The sequence below is a fragment of the Berghia stephanieae genome, chromosome 9 (genome assembly GCF_034508935.2).
Source record: "Berghia stephanieae isolate SIO BIC M18660-M18661 chromosome 9, UCSD_Bste_1.3, whole genome shotgun sequence".
NCBI classification, from domain to species: Eukaryota; Metazoa; Mollusca; class Gastropoda; order Nudibranchia; family Aeolidiidae; genus Berghia; species Berghia stephanieae.
In genome coordinates this window covers 32,750,462-32,775,913 of record NC_088368.1, presented here as the reverse complement: position 1 = coordinate 32,775,913, position 25,452 = coordinate 32,750,462, and the positions used below count along the sequence as shown (strand labels likewise).

Here is a 25,452-nt window from a genome sequence, read left to right as displayed (position 1 = left end):
TTTTTTTTTTTCTTGTATTTTTCTTTCTTGCTTTGTCTGGCACCTTTCATACACACTTTATCTTTAATGGAATTGACATGTGAACAACAAGATCAAATCAAGGTGACATAAACAATGGATTGACATGGTGACCACAAGACCAAATCAAGAAGTCGTAAAAGATGGGTTGGCATGTGGACCACAAAGCCACATTCATTAAGGTGACATAAACAATGGACTGACGTGTGAACCAAAATATCATATCTAGGCAACATAAACAAAGGATTGACATGAGGACCAGACGGTAACATCCAGTTGGCATAAACAATGGACTGACTTGTGGGCCATTAGACCACGTTGAAATGACATATACAATAGATTGACAGATAGACCACAATATTAAATCAAGAAAACATATGGACTTTAAGATCACATCACAAAGACAATTTTCTGGACTAGATCATTTGAATGGATAGTTTCCTCAGTTTTTACTGCTATCTTTTCACCAGCGCAAAGACTGAGAACTTCAACCATTCTTTAACCATTAAAATTAAATAATTTAAAAAAAGTTTTTAAAAATCAAGATGACAATGACAACACATTGTTATCACAGGTCTACATTTCATTATCAAAAACCTTGATTTAGACACAACATAAAGTAATTTGATTTTAGTGCTTGACCATAAGGCAAATGAAAAATTAAGCATACAAGGGATTCCAGATAAAGCCAACACTACCAGACCAGAAAGATTGGTTGACTTTATCCATTGTCAATGGAACACTCTTGGATGAAGAACAGAATAATTAGGGACCAACAAGACGTGGTAATTTTGAGCAGAAGTTACCTTTAAGAGTGTTGACTTTAGATTCCATTGTAGATGATTTACTTTGTCAACCATCGGTTTTATTTTAGTATTTAAATGACATTTGCAGCAATTTTAAGCCATTCCAGCTGCCAAGAAAAGGAAAAAGTAGCACTTTAGTTTAGAGCCAAATGACCCATGGAACTGAAATTAATCAGTGATGATACTCACAAAAAGTCAAAAAGGAGGAAAAGTCTCGGAAAAACGGAAAACTCACCTAGAACATTCTTGCACCACAGGAAAGTGAGAACTAAATTGTACACATTTAAATTAAATATTTAAAAAGTTTCAAATCAGATGAAAGGACGAACAATTTTATCAGTTCATCATATACCTTGATTTAAAAAAAGTATTATTTATTTAAAGATAATTAATAAGGGTTAAAAACAAATACAACAGAGAGTGAAATGCAATGGAACATATCCGAGAGATCGTAAAAGGATCAAGAGGAGGAAAACCGATGGAAAGGATGAAGTCAACCATCGAGTATTTCGCGCGATCCTGCGGAAAAGAGATTATCCATACCACTGAATTAATCCTGGTTTCCATTGTGTTAAAAGGATAATAGGAATTGCTTGCTATACTTAAGATAGGTAAGTAAGTACCTTCCAACAGATCTAAGAGGCCTTAGCTTTCCAATCAATGCTGGGTGGCAGGAAGGGAATCAAGTCCCCTTGCTTGTGTAATGAGCTCCACTCTATTCAGATGATTTCCCAAGGACAAACACTAGAGTTTCTCATGACCACTGTCACTCATCTGGTCACTAACCACGCTAAAGATTGTTCAACTTTTGTGACCAGACAAGACACCAAACTACTGAGCCATTGAGTCAAAACAGAGAAGACTATAATTAAAACCATAATTTAAAAAATATTTTTAAAATATTAAAAAATTCAAGGGTTTATGGCGCTTGGGGCACTTTTAGATCATTTCAGTGCCTGTAAAAGGAAGATATTAGAAAAGTAAAATGATTTAAATCAAGCTTCTAAGTACCGAAGATAAAGGTAAGACTAAGGAGATAAATTCATCTAAGATTAGAAGTAGATCAATGGCAATCATTCCCTTGTAGTTAGTCTGAATGTCGCAAGATATACACCAAAAGGGATTCATTCAAATGGCTATATGAGATCTTAAATCAAAGAACATAATAATGACATAGTAATGGAGATATTATTTAGAAGACAAAAAAAAAAAAAAGAAATTATCTTTCAATAAAATTAAATCCCATTCCACGACAAAAACACAAAGAGCTACGGAAAGGTCAAATGATAAAGAGAGTGAGAAAAGTCAAAGCAAATCTGCGGACCAATGAGGGATCCGTGTGGCACAGAGCAGCCAACATTGCCCCTCCCTGAGGGGATTTCTACCAACTACCGATCATGACATTAAATCAGAATTAATTAAGGTGGTGGCTCATTACAGAAAATCTGGTTGACTAATCATAAAAATCAACTAATTTGTTTTTAAGGGTTTTACTGCGCTTGCAACACATGGAGGTATTTCAGCACCAGTAAAGACGAAGAAATTGAGATAGTAAAAAATAATGTCTAGATTACCAATTATAAGCATACGAGAAAAAGTAAGACAAAGAGGATAGTTCAAATAGGGAACAGTTGTAGAGCACACTATCAGTGTACTAAGTTTGAGAACCCTTAAAGTTTCATCCAGACACCATCACAGATCCCTAATTAAAGGAATACAGTTTTGTTTGTTTTGTTTGTTTGTTGCTTTAGGTCTCTTCCAACACAAATGAGGTTATATGAGAGACCGCTGAAACAAAAAAACAAGCAATCTAACAAAAATAGTACAAATGTAAATCAAAATCATAACCTAAAGATATCATAAGCTAAATTATAAATAACCAAGAACAAACAGGCAGAAGATTTACAGACAAAAAAAAAATCCCCTGTCAAAAATACAATCACAAACCAAAGAAGCAGAATAGGCTAGTAAAGAGAAGAAGAAACGACATCACTATCGGATCGTACACCCATGCGAACATCATAGGTATATGATTCAAGGGTGATGCTCCCATCCAACCACCCGCAAAGGAATACAGTCAAATGTTTACAAATCATGATATTCAAAACAAAAATATGACGGTACATAATAGAGAGATGAATAAAAATAGATACAATGAAAAAAAAGTATCTCCCAAAAATATAACTAAACATTCAACTGTTTCCCTCCCAGCTTAGGATTCTGGTCAGAAACAGGATAAAACCAAGTAATTTCATTTTAAGACAAAGACAGAGAGCAAGTTGGAAAGAAGATATTGGAAGAAAGAAGAGTGCCTCCCTGCCGACCATGGGAAGACAAAAGACCCTACCCAGAAATCAACCAATTGAATGAGAATAATAGTATAATATTTAAATAGATAGTCATTGAATATTACAACAGAGCAATATAGTCATTGAATGTTACAACTTCAAATCTTGAATATATCTCCACAGCAAAGCTTTAATATCTAGCACCAGCACGGAATGTTTGACTTGGTAAAGATGGGATGACGACGTCCACAGCTTCTGACAGCGCCATACCCGTCGCCACAGTGAACCCTTCAACGTCTTGGGGGCGTCAAATACCAGGTATTCCTGGATAATATCACAGATGTGAGCCACTGTGGGCCGTAAAAGTTGACCTGTACATGTCTGGGTCGAAATGTGACATTTGGCCTGACAGTGTTTGGAAAGGATGCAGTCATGGTCATGGTGGCAAGAACGATTGGACAGGGACCATTTAATCTGCTGACTAGACACCAGTTGTGTGTCATCTGTAATGAGAATCTCCCTGTGCTTGTCATGGGAAAGACTGGAACCACTAACATTGCACAAATGGAACCTGGAACATGAATACAGTGATATTTGTTTAAAATTAAATTCAAGAGACTTGGTTATCAGAACCAGTGATTATCTTTTTAGGTTAGGCATTAAGTTAGGTTTAAGTGCAGTAAGCCTGGACACATGATTTTCATTCACAGTTAACCTGATTAGTATATTATAACCAGATCCGTTACAGACAATAAACATTTAATTTGTTTATCTTTGCCAAAACAAAAAAATCTGTATCTCAAGCAAATAAAAAATCTGTTTCAGGATGTAGGATTTTCACCATTAAAAAAAAAATGCTTCATAATTGATGTAGTCATCCAGAGCTATAAGGCCCATGGAGCCAAAGTTTATCCATTTCCATAGCGTGAAACAGACAATGGCAATTGCTTGCTATCCTTTAGATAGGACACTAGTCTATCTCAAAGTACTTTCCACTAGATCTAACATACCCAACTACCCAATCATTGCTGGGTGGACAAGAGAGGGTCAGAAAAAAATCTCGACTACACCAGGGACTGATCTCAGTCCCTTTGCGTGTGAAGTGATTGCTCTACCAACTGAGTTATCAGGGCCCCCTAATTGATGTAGTATTGTTAAATTCAACAAACGGCAGCACCTGTAGTACCAGGAGAGGCTGACGTGAGATTCACCTGCAGAAGGATTTGCCTCACCCAAATCAGTCTGTTCAGCCACAGCAGCACTGCTATTCAACCATGGACTGACTTTGCCAGGAGCAAAAACTCTATTGCCTTACAATATAGACGGTTGCCAAGATAAGATTACCTTATTTGATCACATATCTAACTTTATTCTTTAAGCTTAGTTTTTTAAAAATACAAATCTGGGGAAAAAATTCATGATTCGTTTTAATCTGGGTTGGAGATAAATTTTAAAAAACCAATGTTAGGCCCAATAAACAAAACAGAAAAAAAAAACCCAAAAATAAAGAAGAAGAAGAGGAAGAAGAAGAAGAAGAAGAAGAAGAAGAAAAAGAAGAAGAAGAAGAAGAAGAAGAAGAAGAAGAAGAAGAAGAAGAAGAAGAAGAAGAAGAAGAAGAAGAAGAAGAAGAAAAAGAAAAAAAAAAAAGAATGACAGCTACTCTTTTGTTGAATAATAATTTACATATTTACAGATTAGTACTTTTGGGTTGTCTAGAGTTTTTGTTTAAGGATTTTACGGTGCTTGCAACACATTAAGGTCATATCAGCGCCAGTAAAAAGGAAGAAAATGGGATAGTCAAAAGTTCTAGAATTACAATTAAACCACAAAAGAAAAGGTAAGACAAAGGGGAATTGGTTCAAATAGGGAACAGGTGTAGATTCCAAGAGCACACTGTCAAAGTACTTCGTTTGAGATCACCTAAAAATCTCATTCAGACACAAGCACAGATCCCAACTAAGAGGAATACACTCAAATGTTTACCAATCCTATAATATAATATATAAACTAAACATAATACAATGCATAACAGAGAGGTGATTTACAAGGGAAAAAATATCATCTCCCATAACTATAACTATACATTCAACTATATCCCTCCCAGCTAAGGAACTCCTGCAAGGATCAGGACAAAACCAAGTAATCTCATTCCAAGGCAATGACAGGAAACAATTGAAAAGCAGGTACAGGGGGATAGAAGACACAGTAAGTACCTCCCTGCCCACTATGGGAGGTCGGAACCCCACCCAGTGTCTAGAGTTTGGTAATAAATCTCCAATTATCCCCACAACACAAATTTACCCACCTTGCTCCAAATGTCTCCACCAAATTCTCAGCAAACTCCAGTAGACTGAGCACAATCTTTGCCCTCTTGGTCCAGGTGGGCAAGGTAAGTCTGTATATCTTCGGATAAAGGAAGGAGAGAAACCACAACGCCTTGTTGTTGTACAAGTAGGGCACCGCTGCAGCTTGGTACCACACACTCAGGGACCCACAGCTTCCGTTCAGATTGCCCACAATTCCACTGGTCTAACAAGATAGATACATAATTATTTTTAAAAACCTAGACCTCATTTCATTGCCTACATGTTGTCGTACAATAACAAAACCCTTTAAGATTGGAATAGGGGTAAATTGAGACATACAGGGTGTTTTGTTTTTTTATTATTACCCAATAAAGAATTGAAATAAATAGCTAAATAAAATATAAACGTTAGAGCAACATTTTTTTTTGCATATTATTAAGAAATTATTCAAATTTTGTGTCATATCATTGTCAACTGTACACAAAATTGGGTAATGAATTATGATATTTAAAGCAAAACCAGGCAAAATGCTTTGTGTGATTGATATTAAACGCATAATTTACAAAACAAAAATGGGCAGACGATGTAGAAAAAGTGAAAGTTTGTGGCTACGTGATTTCAAATCACCCACAAAAGTAAGAAGACTGTACAAATAATAATAATAATAATAATAATAATAATAATAATAATAATAATAATAATAATAATAATAATAATAATAATAATAACAATAATAGCATTTCCATAACGCTTAATGCCAGGCCCTGAAACACAGATCATTTGCATAAAGCTTACACAGTGTATGTAAGACCCTGCAGGCACTCACACACTCTGCTCCCATACAATACTAAATTTTTGTTTGGTGTTCATTAAAATACAAAAACAAACACGATTACAGTATTCCAAGTTTTCTCATATTCATTGAGCGCCACTACTTCACATCAATGGTATGCATTTTCCACACAATATATCCTCTATCTACAGAGCCGTGATAGGGTAATCGGGCTGGAAGAAGAAAGTACTTTGTAACAGACTACAAACGATCTGTTCAAAGGGTAGTTAGCAATTGTTACAATTCGTCTGGTACCACAGAAATCAAATTAAGTTCTGGCTTCACATGCCTTATAGCTCTAAAATTCTAAATCGTGTCATTCCATGCCATAAATATATTGTCATCAATTCCACAATTAGTATTACCATCCAGATAAATGCCATAATCAGCAACCTTTTTTTTTCTTTTGGTGTTTTTTTTTTTTTCCAATGACTGCGATGTTACTAGTGTGCATCTGTGTGAGTGTGTCTATGTCAAGATTGTATTGCTATAAATGTGTAACCAAATGACAAATTGCCACTTTTTTAAGGACAATAAATATTTATTATTACTATTATTATCAGCATTGATGTTGACCTGCCAATTTTAATATATTTAAACTTCGTATATTTTAGGAGATAAAAATAATACGGGTACTCCCTACAGTTGACTTTATAGATCAATAATTTACCCTCACAATAATTTAATTATCACTCCAAAATCCTTAAAATTATGTACTCCACCATAAACTTTCATTTTCAACCAGTTTTAATGACTTTAACTGTTATTGAAGTTCTGAAATGGGAGTCGAAATTTCGTAATTTTACTATTATTCATAGTAGGAGGCAAGTCTGCATCAGTGTGATCATATGTACATTTCATCATCTCCATAGTCATCCTTTCATAATTAATGTGATCATATGTACATTTCATCATCTCCATAGTCATCCTTTCATAATTAATGTGATCATATGTACATTTCATCATCTCCATAGTCATCCTTTCATAATTAATGTGATCATATGTACATTTCATCATCTCCATAGTCATCCTTTCATAATTAATGTGATCATATGTACATTTCATCATCTCCATAGTCATCCTTTCATAATTAATGTGATCATATGTACATTTCATCATCTCCATAGTCATCCTTTCATAATTAATGTGATCATATGTACATTTCATCATCTCCATAGTCATCCTTTCATAATTAATGTGATCATATGTACATTTCATCATCTCCATAGTCATCCTTTCATAATTAATGTGATCATATGTACATTTCATCATCTCCATAGTCATCCTTTCATAATTAATGTGATCATATGTACATTTCATCATCTCCATAGTCATCCTTTCATAATTAATGTGATCATATGTAACTTTCATCATCTCCATAGTCATCCTTTCATAATTAATGTGATCATATGTACATTTCATCATCTCCATAGTCATCCTTTCATAATTATGTGATCATATGTACATTTCATCATCTCCATAGTCATCCTTTCATAATTAATGTGATCATATGTACATTTCATCATCTCCATAGTCATCCTTTCATAATTAATGTGATCATATGTACATTTCATCATCTCCATAGTCATCCTTTCATAATTAATGTGATCATATGTACATTTCATCATCTCCATAGTCATCCTTTCATAATTACAGTGAAATCCACATAAAGTCACCACTCTTAAAGTCAACACCTCTTGCTAGTCCTAGATTTTCTGTTCTTTATCTAAATGTGATCCATTAAATATATATTGAGCTTTAATATAGCGCAATATCCACTAAATGTGCTCAAAGCGCTTAACAAGGGGTCCCATACCAACAGTAATATGTAGAACAAAACATGACGCCTGTTAGGGGATATTACAATTTTTTCGGGCAGAGACAACGCTGTTAATGATCAGGTACTCATTTTACACCTGAGTACAGTGAGAGAATGTGAGTAAAGTCTTTTCCAAGGACTCATCTAAACACCGAGCGAGGCTCGAACCCAGGACCTTCCGATACGAAATACCACAAGACCACTTAGCCGCACATAGCCATTAATATTGGATAAAAGACAGTCTCTCTTTAGGTCCACCAATCTTTCTGATTTTGGCTTTATCAGGATTTCACTGTATATATTGATGCTTTTTATCAAATTTTCTTGTTGTAAATCATGTCCATGAAATACTATATTATATGATATTACATATTTTTTGTACCTTAAACATATATTTGTTTAAAAATGTTGGCTGGTGTATTAGTCTCCACAGGGTCTGTGCCTCGCCATAACTCAATCTGGCATTCCTGTTGAAATCAAAGTCGTCCAGGAGCTGATTGACCAAGGTGTCCATCTCTGGTGTGTAGTCCAACTGTCTGACCAGCACTGAAGTCACCATGGCCCTGAAGTCTTGGTAGGACATCCCCAATTGGAGATTGGGTATCGTGTCCTCGTTAACAAGCGCCTTGGTATCCCGTAGAAAAACGCCCTGACTCATCACATGGAATGTCTGGTGAAAATTCAAGGTACATTTTTAGCAAAGTGGCCAGGTGGTACAGGTATTCTGGCATGGCAGTTTTGTGTATTGCTTGTGGCTGCAAAAAATGTTTTATTTTATCCATGATTTGCAATTTTTCCAGATTTAGTTAGGATTTGTTATTTGTTTCCAACTGCTGTACTGTAATGGATTGCTCATTTTCTGATCAAAGGATAAAGAGGCCACTGATGAGTGAACACAAGAACAGGAATATATGGACACCAGCAGGGGGGGGGGGGGAGAAGAGATTTATAAACCTCGTGCTCATTATGACACATGAGTGATACATAATGACACCAGATGTGCTTGTCTGATGGATTACCTATATTCATAGCTGCCAACTTTTCAAAATGCAAAAACGTATTATTATACACGGTGCAGCGCGGACGCCCAGTTCATGTCTTAAAATGGCATTTAATGTACTTAAGTACTAGAATGGTCAGAACTGTAATACTAAGAGAAGCTTACCTTTATCATCATACTGGGTAGGCATAAGTGATGGGGAGGTGGTGACAGAAGCAGATTACTGAGGCTTGGTCTTAACAGCCTCCTTTGTGGCGAAAATTTTCTCCCAAGATAATCAGATTTTCTTCTTTTTTTTTTTTTTTTTCTGGATTTTTTTTCTCTTTCTGGATTGGCCAAATAGTACTAAGTACGATTTTATCGTACTGGTTGGCAGCTATGCTATATTTCCTTCATGGAATGCCGAGAGGACAGCATCTGACAATGTTGCACAGAATATAATATTTTTTATTTCATAATCATATTTTTTTTAACAAGGTAGGACTTAAGACCCAGCTACTGCTACCAAAATCGCTTCTGCATCAGGGTGTCCAGAAAAATTTCAGAGTCAAAATTACGACTTTGAAACAAAATTTACGCCCCACATAAATTAAAATATTTTCTTCTGAAATCAATGGTTTATGCTCATATTACATTTACCTAAGCATCAACTTTCTATAAAAACCCATTTCCAATAACTTTAATATCATTTTTTCACCGAGTTTTTATGAGCTTTGAGTGTGTGTGTGTGTGTGTGTGTGTGTGTGTGTGTGTGTGTGTGAGTGTGCATGTGTGTGTGTGTGTGTATATATATATATATATGTGTGTGTGTGTTTTTATACATGTGTGTGATTATAAGACAGAGAGAGGAAGGAGGAAGCAAATATAATATTTAGAAAAACTTTTTCTTTCCAAAATGTCTCTTCGAATGATATGGCAAATTCAACATGTAATATGAAAACTAGTCAAAGAAGTTTTGGTAGTTTTAATGGTGTTAATAAAGCAGTAGTAGTATTGGGTAGCTGTAGTGATGGTGGTGGTGGTGGTAGTAGTAGTAGTAGTAGTAGTAGTGGTGGTGATAGTAATGCCTCGTTCTAAATGTTACATGTTGCCGTTGGTCAGGGACCCTTTGTAAAGCGCTTTGACCACATTTAGTAGATATTGTGCTATATAAAAGTTAAATTTTTAAATAATAAATTTAGTTGTAGTAGTAGTAGTAGTAGTATATCCGAACCACCAATACTACCACAACCGTCATCATTCCTACCACCACTCCTACAACCACCACATCGTCATCCCTACCACCACTACTACATATAATATGGCATTGCACTGTCATAAAAGCTCAAGTGATTTGGTCACATTTTTTAATATAAAAAAAAATAAAATAGGTTTTAATCATAACCTCATAATTACTTTGGTAAGACTGCAATTCAATTCGTTGTATGTTTGGGTTTGGAATAGTTATCCTACACACTTCAATCTGGGCAGAGTGGCTTGACATTCCACTATATTGATAAACTAAGATAACCTCCAATACCGTCCAAAAACCTCTTGAGCAAGATTAAGGTTTTAAGTGTTTGGGGTATTAGTTGTTTTGATTTATCTGTATTTGAACAGGGGCAAAATAAAAAACGTGTTTTTTCCCCAGTGTAAGCCAGGCAGGTCAAGTCTCACAATATTATGTAAACAATTTTATCAGCCCCAGCCCGTCATTCAATACATCCAAATGTCACAATAATATGTAAAGAACTTTATTTGCCCAGCCCACCGTTACAACGGAAATCTCAATGAATTCAGTGGTCATAGATTGTAAGTCTTCCATATGACATTGTGTCAACTATTTGACTCTGGCCTCTCGTCCGAACTTGTGCGTGTATATTTAAAAAATATACATGTACAATGTGATGAATCATTGTTCTGTATCACATCACACTTAATCTATTCTGAAGAAAAAAAAATACTCCACCAGACAATGGCTGTCACCATCACCTACACACCACTGCCACCACATTTAACATCAGCTCAACTACCACCAACAACAACACCACAATCATCATCATCATAATCATCATCTGAAATTTGAGGATTTATTCCTAAATTGTCCCTGAAATTTGAAATTGAGGGCAGGCATGCATGATAGTAGTAGTAGTAGTAGTAGTAGTAGTAGTAGTAGTAGTAGTAGTAGTAGTAGTAGTAGTAGTAGTAGTAGTAGTAGTTGTAGTAGTAGGAGGAGGAGAAGGAGGAGTAGTAGTAGTAGTAGTAGTAGTAGTAGTAGTAGTAATAATAATAATAATAATAATAATAATAATCTTTATTGTCCAAATTAAAGGCAATTCATGTGAGGTAAACAATGCTCAGTTTGGTTCATGGTATGAACATCAACACATTTAAAAATACAAACACAGCCATACACGAACATACACGCTTGCACATTGTTTCTACACATGTATACAAAAGAAATGAGCGTACATACAAACACATATACATACATACATACATGCAGACATACATACATACATACATACATACATACATACATACATACATACATACATACATACATACATACATACATACATACATATATACAGGCACACAGACAGACAGATAGAACGATACGATATATTTGCTGGGACAGCAGATAACCATATTATAAATATAGTAGTAGTAGTAGTATTAGTAGTAGTAGTAGTAGTAGTAGAAGTCGTAGTAGTAGTAGTAGTAGTAGTAGTAGTAGTAGTAGTAGTAGTAGTAGTAGTAGTAGTAGTAGTAGTAGTAGTAGTAGTAGTAGTAGTAGTAGTAGCAGTAGTAGTAGTTTTGACATCTCCAGAGATAAAGGTGCAGCAGATACTTTTAAAAAAATGGAGGGGGTATTGTGTGCGTGTGGGAGGGGTGTCCATGTTGGTGTTAGCAATGGTCTAATCTTGTGGTTAGTTCACATGGGGTCATAGCACCCCAGAGACTTGATCAGAGAAGTCTCCCAACATCAGTGGGGAAGCAAAATGACCACCAAGGGACATTACAATGGTCAGACTGTATGTCTGACTGGTGCTTAGGATTTTGAAAATGGCGGCTCCAAGATGAAGCCTTGCATTTGTAATTTTGTGCTGCCAGATTTAATTCTTCAATAAAGTTTTTAAAAATTCCAATTAACTGAATCTTCAATTTACGACTTTTTTACGACCATGGATGCAAATTTACGACCTTTACGACCAAGAGGTTAAATTTACGACACTTTGACCTTGCTGGACACCCTGTGCATGGAGAATGGGTCAGAAAAAAAATCTTGACTGCACTCAGTATCCTACAAGTCCTCACTTATGAAGCAAGTGCTCTACCAACTGAGCTATAATGACCCTTTTTTAGATCTGTAGGTGAAACAACGACAAAAAACATCTCTCTAAAAATTCTCTGTAACATTTAGTAAGACTGTTTTGTAAACTGATAAAATTCGTTTAATTATCTGGCTATCGTTAAATGACTAATTCATTGTTATTTGTTAAGTACAATGAATAACAAATAATAGTTTACCCTGACATGCCCATGCTTGTCCACACCACCACAGCCAGACAACTGGTACAACTTGGTCACACACAAGTCATAACAAAGGTTTCCAGAAATCTCACGTCTGGAGAATTCGCCACACTGTTGATGGAACAAAATAGGATTAGAGCTGCTAACCCATAATTCAGGGATGGGGATAACTGTAAAAAAAAAAAGATCAGCAAAGGAACCCAACCCGAATATTATTTTCAAATCATGTAGCGATTATGTTATTAGAATAAAGCAGCAGAGTGCTTATTTATAAAGGCACACTGAGGGAGTTTTAACTGGCAAAGAAGAGAAAATATTAGGCTTGATTGCAAAGTTTTGACACCTATTGAATATCTCCAATTGTATTGAACTCATCAGTATAGACTATACATCAAAAAGTGCGTAATTTATTTTACCTTTAAGTCATCAAATTTTGTTTTACTATTATTTCTTGAATATAATTTATCTTATTTGAAAGAGCCCCTATTCCAATATGTCGGTTGAAGAAATCACACAAAAATTATGCAATAAGCAGCGTGCTGTGAGTTCCTTAATGCAGAGAGATGTGTACCTGTAAACATTCACAAACGCCTGAAACATGTTTATGGGGACTCGTGAGTTGGTATTCGAACAGTTCAAAGGAGGATTAAGTGTGTTACTGGAACTGGTGCTGTCTCTACTAACATTAACGACCCGACTCTTATTGTTCTTCCAAAAAGTGCATCAACTACAGAAATCAACAACAGAATTTACAAAACTTAATCGAGCTAATTGCTGGATAAAACAATCAGAGAATGCTTATACAAACGCATGATCACATTGAAAGAGGAATTTCTTGAAGTTGTAGAACACCCTCCTTACAGTTCAGATTAAGCTCCACATAACTTTTTCCTTTTCTTAAGACTTAAGAGACACTTCATGGGGGGAAATTTTGGCAGTGATGGCGAGTTGACTCGATGGTGTCAAAAGTTTACAGCATGAATTCCTCTTCGATACGATGCAATAACTGGTGCATCGTTGGCAGCTCTGTGTGGATGGGAATGGTGACTTTACTGAAAGTTAAAATGATGTACGGAAAGGACATAAACTGAGCTTTGTTTTCATACCTTTGTCAATTTCGTAACAATTATAATTTTCAAAATACAAGAGCTGCACCAAGACATTTCAGTCTACCCTTGTATACATAAAAATGCTCCTTCCCTTTCTCACACCACTCCTCTCCTATCGAAAAAAAAAAAAGAATAAAATCTACAAAGTGTCCTTCCTGATAATTAAACAAAAACTGGATTAGACTAAATTTATCTGAAGCCAAAAATATCTTTTTTTTAAATTAAAAAATCTTTCATATTTTCACCATATACATCTTCTTAAAATGCAAATTAATCTTTCTATCGTATTCTAAAAAAAAAATTAATAAATAAAAAAATTTAAAAAAGAGGAATATCAGAACTTTAAAACCTTTTTGTATTTGTTTTAGTTTCATGAGACATTAGGAATTGAACCTTTTGGATCAAAATCCAAAAAAAAATCTGCCATATATTCCATATACAGACTCTCAGATTAGTCATGAAATTATCTGTGCTGGGTTTGGGTTTTTTTTAAGAAGAAGAAAAGATTGATTTTAAAAATCTTGTCAGGGCTTTTTAAAGATTAAAATGATGGCAAAATCCCAAGAAAAACGAGACTTGGCAGATGTGTATGATATCTATATTTTATTAATTTAATACTTAATTAATTCACCCAGCAAGATATCTAATCACTTGTCAGGTAGTATATATATATATATATATTAACATTTCTATTTCATATGGATCACTTCCAAAGATTCACCATCCTCATTTGGCTTCACAGTTACTACGATGATAGTGATGATGCTCACTATACTGCAATAAAATTGATGATGATGATGATGATGATGATGATGATGGATGATGATGATGATGATGATGATGATGATGATGATGATGATAATGATGATGCTCACTATACTGCAATAAAATTGATGATGATGATGATGATGATGATGATGATGATGATGATGATGATGATGATGATGATGATGATGATGATGATGATGAAGATGATGATGATGATGATAATGAAGAAGATGATGATGATAATGATGATGATGACAGTAACAAGAGTGACAACTGACTATCTGTTCCTGTATAACATGTCCATCACACAACAAGTCTTCCCTTGCCCTGGACCACCACAACATCAGCAGACAACCACTGACCAACAACAGCAGGCGCCATGAAGACTTTTGGGACACCTTGAACACCACAGGAACCTGAAACGAAGTCAAGGCTAGAATGTATGGGAGAAAGCAGTAACAGATAGCCAATGCAGCAAAAACTGTCAGCAAATGATGGGATAAAATCAGAAAAAGGATGCGTGATATAGAGTCAGACAAAGTTGACAGAAAAAAAAAAATAAATAAATAAAATTCCATTAAAAATCAGCATTCCTTACCAAGGTTACTGGAATAACTTTTCTGGTTTTCTCTCGTTGCTCTATCTGGAGCTGTATCATACAAACTTTTTACAAATTTTATGTTGAAACATCTTTCATATTTAGGATGGGATGAAATCGATAAAAAATTTAACCTTTTACTCTCTCCCCAAAACTAGAATTACAAACCATACTGAAAAAAAAACAAATACTAAAAAAAAAATTTACCTAAAAAAAATTAGTGTCCTAATTTGATATTAAACAAATTGTTATTTCTTTCTTCTTTTTTTTTATTGAGATGAATGACAGAGTAATTAATAAGACATGAATAATTATGATAAAACAAGATCAGGTTGTACAGTATATCTTATATTAGTACACTTGCCAACCAACAATCATAGGGTGACTTCAATTAATAAAAAAAAGTTTGCCCAAGGACAAAGCACACTTTTTATAAGTTCCATTAAAATTCATATGTTTAGGCCAAGAAAAATGATGTAATAACTAATTTGCCAATTAATATCAAAATTTAGGAGATGGATCCAATTAGCAGTAGCGGAAGGCATGAATATCATTTCACACATCGTACCTGATTTGGTACTTTTAAAGAATTTCAAGAGCTGATATCACTTTTTCCTCGAAAAGATAAATCATACTTATATATTCTCGTACATTTTGTCACATTTGCATATTTTGGACAAATCTGCTTCTTACAATTAAAAAATTACAATTTACAATTAAAATATGTGCAATTTTATCTTAACAAGAGATTTCATGTAATGCCATATTCACTAAAACACAAGAGAAAAAAAAACAACATAAAATTGTCATCTCTGTTGAACTCTGATAAAAAATAATTTTCCCCCCATTTGGCCAGAAAACTTTTACTTAATCAATGACCTTCAACTTTTCAAAAAGTCTCAAACCTGAGAATCCTCTCTCTTTCTAGTAAATTGAGTCATTTTAATCAATCAATATTTGAAAATATTTAAAACTGTGTTTAATGAGCATAGCAGAGATCTGTCTTGTATTCAGAATGTCACAGGTTCAATCCCTATCCCCAGTCAAAGAAGGATGCTATTTTAGGGATTATTTTTCAGCTATCAGCAATGCATTGTAAATAACATCTCAGATGTTTAAAACCCTAAGTAAGATGACTGAGTGGGAAAAGGCATCAAAATTAAACAAAACCTAGGTTTGATTCCTTCTTCTGCATTTCGTTTTTTTTACTGTGATTTTTTTATTTTATTTAAGCAAAAAAAAAAAATAGCCTCAATTGCTCATTTCGCTATGCTACACTGCAGCTGGTGATTGGGTTATCTCCTTTTTTTCTCAAGATATATCCTGAAGAAAAATTCCCCTGATAATGAATGAAGGGCATGGCTGCCAACTTTTAAAAAAGAGCTAAAATGGGACACTCTAACACACATTACCACCAAGATCCAAAACAGAAGTAGATTTGGACTATTATAAAATATAATATATGTAGAGCCTTTTCTGCTCCATGTTTTAATGTGTTGTCAAAGAAACATAATTTAGGGGACAGCGTTGCTCAGCGGTACGGCTTTTGCTTCGTACCCGAAAGATACAGAGTTTGATGACCTGGCGCTGCGCTGTGTGGCCTTGAGCAAGTCCCCTCGTCCTAGCTAAATTTGTGGTGCTGCATTGGGGCTGACACTTGAGTTGTTCCCATCTTTCCTGGGAATAGACCCAAGAGACAAATTTCCCCTATGGGATGAATAAAGGGAATTTTATTTTTATTAATCCTGGGACATGCAGGGGTCATTTCCATACATATCAACAGTCCAATTTTATTCTTCTTTGAATTTCTCTCAGATAACCAAATTGGGACAGTCCCTATTTTATCAGGACAGTTGACAGTTATGTAAGGCGATTTTATTTTCATTTCATCTTAATTCATCTTTTAAGTCAAACCCACCAAAAAACTTGTCACAATCCGTGGACACACATGCTTCAGATTACAAAGCCATCGGATTCTGAAACACAAAAAGTTATGAAATTAAAATCATTAAACGTGAACAGAAATGACTGTTCAAAAAAAAAAAAAAATTTGGTGGAGGTCCCGGTTACAAGCAAGATTTGACCATCAGCAAACTCAGGGCATGAAACACATTATTTACCATATAAATTTACCCATAAATCTAAAGAGAGGACACCAGCAAAATATATTTTTTCCACTAAGTATTCATTAACATATAATATAACAGTTGAGGGCAAGATTGAAATGTCGACATATCTGGTAAAATGTCAATAAGCAAGTATTATGTCAAAATACAGAGGAACAATAAAAAACAAAGGGAAATCAAAAACTTCAAGTCAACGACAGTTGAAATCGTATTGAGACTGATATTGAAGGAGATGAGACCAACGCTGGTATGATTTTTTGGCTTTACATTCATACTAGATTCATAATAATTACCATCTTTATTGATTTACGTGATGTCTATATATATATTTTTATTTTATTTTTGAAGTACACGTTTATATATCTAAGTACACAATTCAATATGTCAATGAGTTTATGACACTGAATTTGAATCAATTCAAAATCTTTTCTTTTCAATTACTATGTGAGAGCACATTTAGACCTGCCACCAAGTACCAAAACACAATCAGGACCAAATGAGAGAAAAATCTAGATCTGAGAGAAAAAGTCAGGATCAAGAAAATTGTCAATAAACTTCTTGACAGGACGCCCCCCCCCCCCCCCCTCTCCAATACACACCTAATCAAATACATGAGTGTGCTGACAAACACACACACACACACACACACACTCACAAATACACACTGCAAAAATTAATTAGGGAGAGTAGCCGTCAATGGTAGCATATAATATCTCAGTCATTGACCCCACGTATTGAGGGCAACATGTACCTCTGTCATTGATCCACCTGAAATATATATTATCTGACATTAATAACTGCATACACATAATAGGGACTAATAAGACACACAAAATGTGTGTATTGATTGGCCATGCCATAGAGGATGATAGACCATAACTTACACTTTTTCAACATTTTTTTCCCCCTATTTTTATTATTTTATCTGATATTTCCCTATTTCTTATCAGAATCCCTACACCAATCAGCCCTATGATTATTCCCTCTGTTGAAACGTGGAATTTTTTTCTTGAATGCAGATTCACAGAATGTAGACCAATTACGCAGGATTCCGCGAAAAGCAGAAGGGTAGGGGTATTTGCATATCCTTATATACCATAAAAAACCAGGATTCTGCCAACAACAATCAGGAAATCAGGATAGAATGAAATTTTGGCAAAGAAGAGATTGTAAATTGTAAATGCCCATTTTTTTAAAAGTCTGAAAATTTTCTGTGATTATTTTCATACGATTAGTATGTAATACCTACTCTACTGATAATATATTTGATGTACAACTGCTTGAAGATAATAAAAATTAACAGATGCGTTTATTGCCTTGATATGCGCACTACGATCAATGTTGTACCTAAGTCAAAGTCTAAGGTAATTTTATTATTATTATTTTTTTTTTATCTTGATAGGCAATCCGTAACAATACAACTGACGAAAACAATTTCAACTTCCTTTATGGTCTATGTCAGACAGGAAAACCATAACAATTAAAAAGCCGTAAAAAAAAAAACGAAAGAAAAAATAAACGAGATTGCTTCATACATTGAGTGAAAGCATGATTCACAATTCAATTTTACAGCATTTTTGCAATAAAATCTGTTCCCCACTCCGATTAACAATGTTAGATACCAAGCAGCAAGCAGATTTCAGGTCCATGGCCTGCGACCTCAGATGACAAAAGTTTCTTGATGAATGGAGTTGGTGCGACCATCATAGGTAAAACTTAGTCGCAGAAATTACTCATTTTCAGATTTTCCTTATAGTCTACAATTAGACTGATATGTGGATTACAATCTATTATTGAATTCGGCTTTGGAGTTTCCATGAAAGATAATAATAAAGGGTCTCAATGTTGTTGGAAAACTGAAAACTGAAAACTGTTTAAAAGTTTGAAATCAACCTATGGGGTGAAAATTTACAAGCCTGTGTGTGCTATTTCTTACTGCGAGTGTGTGACATCACAATAGGCTATAGGTATAAAAACTATTTGCTATTAATTTTAACCTTACCTCTCACTACTTTGATCAATATATATGGATTGTCAATTAGTCCATTGTTGACTTTTCATTCTATTCCTGAGAACCTGATATGCATATATATATATATATATATATATATATATATATATATATATATATATATATATATATATATATATATATATTACTATTACTATTAGCATTGCGATGTATGGCATTTAAAAATTTAACTGCTCATCAGCCATCATGCGTACTCAACGTATTAAGAACGCCCGCTTCGGTGGAGACTTTTCTTTAATTTTTCCCTTTTTACTGATTATGAATGATGGTGATTTCTACCAAAAAAAAGTGGAGGCTAAAATTCTACATACAGGCGCCGCATCAATGACATAGATACATACTGATTTTCTCACCTGTAGTTAAAGTGATATTCATCCAAAGGAAAAAACAAATTTATCTATATTAGACTAGAAAACGGCTTGTTTTTAATAATTTCATCAATTTAGATTTGCAATTGAGATACAGCCGTGTGGCCATCTTTTAATGTTTTGCCATAGCCTTGATATCCCAGATTTTATCTGTATCACGCAAAAGGAACAAAATTAACAACAGTTAAAAATAGCTGAAATATTATTACTCTATTAAACTGTCTTTATGACTACAAGAAAGCAGCAGAACAATTTCGGGAAGTTCTGGTTATTTTTACTCCACAGATATTCCGCCAAATGCCAAAAATCTCAGAACAAGGGAAGTGATCCATACTTGGGCCTTTTTTTAAACCTTTGCAGTTAAGTTAATTCTTTTTACATTAATTCTATCTTATATTTTTAGATATAATTTGAAACATTTACTAACAGGTCTTTCAAAGCATCTCTTGCGGATATTATCTATTTTAATGGTTAATCTATACTTCCTTATGGAAATGTCTTAACACTTAACAGTAAAAATATTGCACATTGAAAAATAGTGGAGTATATATTATTTATTATTATTTTCCGGTTATCAAGATGGCGGACGTCTTCTTTTCAATACTGTTTTGTTATGGAATTTGATGTATTTGACGTTGCAAAGATGAGGATCAGGAGATGAGAGGTTGTTTAATATATTCATCTTCGTATTTGTTTTCTATAGTCATATTCGTTTCAACTTTAAAAACGTCCATATAAGTGTATTGATTGATTTTCATTGCATATCTAACGGTTGCGTTTTTTTTGTTTTTTTTTTCAATGTCATAATAACATCAAATTACGTCATCCCAATTTGGGCAAGATGCCGAAAGGACGCAAAAAAAGAAACTCGGATAATTTCGAAAATATCCCTTCCCCCCAATCTACCCCTTCTAAAGAGCTCGACAACCAAGACTTACTTCAAACATTACAAAATACCATAAAAAACGAAATGAAAGACCTCAAAGACCTAATTATCCAACTAAGACAAGAAAACATGGAATTAAAACATGAATTACAAGAAAATAAAGATGAAATAATGGAAATGAAAATGATCAACATAAATCTAAAAAAAACAAGTTGAAATGACCGAAAAACGAAACAACGAATTGGAAACCTATTCGAGGAGAAATTCCCTCCGCAATTTTGGAATCCAAGAAAAAACAAACGAAACCAACGATGACTGCCTTTTACACGTTCTGGATTTAATCAATAGATTAGAAACTCAAATTGACATCACCGGAATTGACACTTTACACCGTACTGGGAGAATGAAAACAAATCGACCCAGGCCAATAATTATCAAATTTGTCAGGCGATTGGATCGTAATATGGTGCTCAAGGCCAGAAAAAAGTTAAAAGGCTCGGGCATTTCAATATTTGAAGACTTAACGCAGAAGAATTTCAATCTGCTCAAAGCAGCAAAAAATGACGAAAGGATCGACTCGGCATGGTCAATGAACGGACAAGTCATGGCAGTAACCATCTATGGTGTGAGACTGAGGTTGGATCCAGACAGTCCCCTCGATGCCCAAATACAATCAACTGGCGCCGACACGCCCAGCCCTCGAATTCGTACAATTAAACAGACTGAAGACCAAATGTGCATCACGTCGACAACCCCCCTACCATCACAACGCCAGATAGACCATCACCAAATCCAACGCAAAACCTATTACAGTCCCGGGGGAAGAGAATTTCATTCAAGACGCCTTAAATCGACACGACAAAACTCAGACCAATGACTTATCACAGACCTGTCTGGAACACCTGATAGTGACACCTCAACAAATGTGCCTTTTCATCTTCCTTTGTCAAATTATGATTTTGTTGTATTATATTCTAATGTCGATAGCTTACTTAACAAACGATCAGAATTAACATGTATGACACAGAAACATAATCCCATGATAATATGTCTTACTGAAATTATGCCAAAAATTGAACTTGAGATTGATTTAGAAATTGAATTTTTTATCGATGGATAGAACTTATTTTTGAATGATTACCCAGGTCGGGGTGTTGCTATCTATGTTTTGGATTGTGTTAATGCCAATATATTCTCTTTTGATCAACCTATAATTAGTGAAAGTGTATGGTGTGATTTTGAATATAATAATTTACACATACTTGTAGGAAATATATATAGGTCTCATAATTCATACAAATTAACTTTCATCAGGGATATAAAAGAAACCTTACAGTCAGTAGGTAGAATGAAATTTGATTGCGTGATCATTGTCAGAGATTATAATTTTCCTAACATTAAATGGACAGAACCATGTCTAACTTTTCCCGACTATCTATTTGTCGAGGCAATTAGGGATGCTTTCTTTATTCAGCTGGTGACACAGCCTACGAGACACCGACTGAACCAAACTAGTAATATACTCGACTTGGTAATATGTAACGATGATTATTGGATTAATAACATTGACCATTTGCCTTCGGTGGGTAAAAGTGATCATGGCTCACTTCTTATATCGTTAAATCTTTCATCCGCCAAACATCCTTCACATGTTTATTTTGATTATTTCAAAGGTAATTACAACTCTTGTAGAGAAGACCTAAATGCCGTGAATTGGGATACTCTTGAAGGCTACGGTGTGAATGAAGCGTGGTTGTTTTTTAAAAACAAACTAAAATGTATAGAATCTAAACACATTCCATTAAGATGTAACAAAAAATCTAGTTCTAATAAACCATTGTGGTTGACAAAAAACGTTAAACGTACAATTAATAAGAAACATAAATTGTATAAGAAATTCAAAAAGTATCCTACAACAGATAATTTTCATAATTATGTCAAGGTTAGAAATAATACCAAATACACGATTCAAAATGCTGTGAAAACGTATGAATGTACATTGGCACACGAATGTAAGAGTAGTCCGAAAGGCTTTTGGAGATACGTAAACAGAAAGTTGAAAAGAAAACCAGGTGTTAGTGTTTTACTGAAAGATGATGGTAGCAAGGTTACTTCGGATATAGATATAGCTAATGTTTTAAATAATTATTTTTCATCTGTGTTTGTTCAAGAAGACACTACAAATATACCAACGTTCAATGTTACAAATCAATTAAACGTCCCCGATTTTTATATTACACAAGAAGACATACTTGCAAAATTGTTGAATTTAGACGTGACTAAAAGCATGGGACCCGATTCCCTTCATCCCCGTTTACTGAAAGAAGTGGCCTTTGAAATATCACAGCCGCTATCAACAATATATAATAAGTCTCTTGAATCTGGTACCTTACCCATTGAATGGAAACAAGCCAATGTTACTGCCATTCATAAAAAGGGAAGCAAACTAGATGCTGCAAACTATAGACCCATCAGCTTAACATGCATACTCTGTAAGGTTATGGAGTCTATCTTGAAAGACCGAATAATGGACTTTCTTGAAAGTCATACGATGCTAAACGATAACCAGCATGGTTTTAGATCAAAGAGATCATGCATTACTCAACTTTTACAGGTGATGGAGGATTTTACCAAGTTAATTGATCGTGATCAATGCATTGATGTTGTTTATCTTGATTTCCGCAAGGCTTTTGATTCTGTACCTCATGAGAGATTATTCATTAAACTAAAAACATATGGATTTAAAGGGAATATCTTTAACTGGATTAAAGACTTTCTTAATAATCGAATACAAAGGGTCATTGTCAATGGTGTGGGGTCGGATTTTAAGAATGTAATCAGCGGTGTACCCCAAGGAAGCGTATTGGGGCCACTTTTATTTCTTTTATATATAAATGATTTACCATGTGGCATAAATTCAGCCTGCAAACTGTTTGCAGACGATACAAAGATCTATAGTACAACTGAACATCATAACATTCTACAAAATGATATATTTTCACTTTTCAAATGGTCTACAACATGGCATTTGGATTTTAATGTTTCGAAATGTAAAGTATTACATATAGGAAAAAATAATCCATGTCATAATTATTTTACCGATACTTCTATGTCAAATCTACTTTCCGTTGTGCCTTATGAAAAGGATGTGGGAGTTACTTTTGATTCACATTTGAATTTTGATTTACATATTGATAATTGTGTAAGCCGTGCAAACAGAATGATGGGAATAATATATAGAACCTTTATAAGTCTTGATAAAACCACATTTTTATATTTGTATAAATCGCTCGTTCGACCAATTCTAGAATACGGAAATTGCATCTGGAGCCCATTATATAAAAGACAATCTATTAGTATTGAAAGTGTACAGAGGAGAGCTACCAAAAAAATTTATACAATACAGTATTTATCTTATAAGAAAGGTTAGAATTTCTTGACTTACCCAGTTTGAAATATAGAAGAATTCGTGGGGATTTAATTCAGGTTTATAGATTGGTACATGGTCTCGATAGGATAGACTTTTCTGATTTTTTTTCATATTCTAATATTACTTTTACTAGAGGGGACAAGTTTAAGATTTTTGTCTCTAGATGCAAAACAAACATAAGACAAAACTGGTTCGGTATTCGTATTGTTCAGAAATGGAACAGTTTGAAATTTGAAACAAAGAATGCAAAATCTATGGATTATTTCAAGGTGTTAGTAGACAGGGAATTATATGATGGGAGATTTATATATGACGAATAATACTTGTTTGCTCTGCTGTTGACATGGCTTTCAATCTTGTATGTATATATTATGCATTATTATATTATTATGGTTATCTTCTATACACGTGTGTATGTGTGTGTGTGTGCGTGTGTGTGTGTGTGTCGTTGTGTGTGCGCTTTGCATGTCACGGTTAAAGATATATGTTTGTACACCACATGAGTACATTTAAGTTGAAATACTATCTTTACCACGTGTATCGTTATTGTAATATTTAATCAAAGATTTATGGCATCACTAATTAATATTAAAGGCATTCAAAGGATCTTATCCTATTTTGCCCTATACCACATGTTATGTTATGTTTTTATATATATGACACCCATTATTTCAATTTTGAATCTATTGAATAATTATGTATCATATATATATATAATATATATATATATATATATATATATATATATATATATATAATATATATATATATATATATAATGTATATTATTATTGTTTAATTAATAATTAACAGTTTAATTTATAATAAATCTATGTACTAAGATATATATAGATAATTGTAATAACCTGGCCTATGACATTTGATGTTATAATCCCCGGTCTTCCCTGGGTGGCTCATGTATGTGGAAGTTCTTCCAATCCAATGGAGGAGTAAATTAAGTAAAACAGGAAAAAATTAAAGACTGACTTACCTCATTTTCCGGAATAAGATGAGAGTGATTCATAAAAAACGCTGGTTGTGTCTGAACATTGAAGTTTTTTCGACAGAAAACCAATGTTTTTAAATCCATGTAATTAATAAATGGAGTTGCCAACGTACTCAAAATCCAAAACTAGGACTGTTGGTGCAGGAAATAATAAGTTTATAAGTTTAAGTTTAAGTATCTAAGTGTTGCCAGTGTTTCAACTTTCAAGATAAAAATAGGCGAACTTGGGGGTTGCCCTTATCCAGAGGCAAGGCCTAAATCAAATACACATCCTTTCTTATCCATCAACGTTTGGAAAATATAGCCTGCAAGGTCAATAATTTCTACGTCCCTGATTGCAGAGAAAATGAAAACGTTCACTTCGATTTAATAAAATCATCTATCAGTCAATAAGTGCAGTAAGTGGAGAAAGTGCAGCAGTAGAGCATCAGGGTTGCCAGATTATTTTTCAACAAAATGCCAGGGAAGACTCAAAAAATGCCAAAACACTCAAAAAAATGCCAAAGTCTGTTGACTCCCACCCCCACTAAGAAAACTACTCACT

General features: G+C 34.2%; 1 protein-coding gene across 1 annotated transcript; it reads right to left on the bottom strand.

Annotated features, from left to right (window-relative positions):
- LOC144980073 (divergent protein kinase domain 1B-like) lies at positions 1-25,336 on the bottom strand. The gene is made up of 7 exons (XM_078927559.1): positions 24,894-25,336; positions 16,979-17,036; positions 14,741-14,878; positions 12,583-12,696; positions 8,452-8,739; positions 5,418-5,641; positions 1-3,683 (listed from the first exon to the last, which is right to left on the bottom strand). The coding sequence occupies exons 1-7, from the start codon at positions 24,896-24,898 to the stop codon at positions 3,263-3,265; spliced, it is 1,248 nt and encodes a 415-aa protein (XP_078783685.1). The 5' UTR covers positions 24,899-25,336; the 3' UTR covers positions 1-3,262.
- Positions 25,337-25,452: the final 116 nt, after the last annotated feature.

Bases quoted from the DNA above. Each gene is read 5' to 3' on its own strand.
- LOC144980073 (XM_078927559.1), bottom strand. The intron at 14,879-16,978 runs GTGGGTTTGACT...ACTTCGTTTCAG, and splicing joins GGATTGTGACAAGTTTTTTG to GTTCCTGTGGTGTTCAAGGT. The intron at 5,642-8,451 runs GTACAAAAAATA...CTATCTTGTTAG, and splicing joins TAAACAAATATATGTTTAAG to ACCAGTGGAATTGTGGGCAA.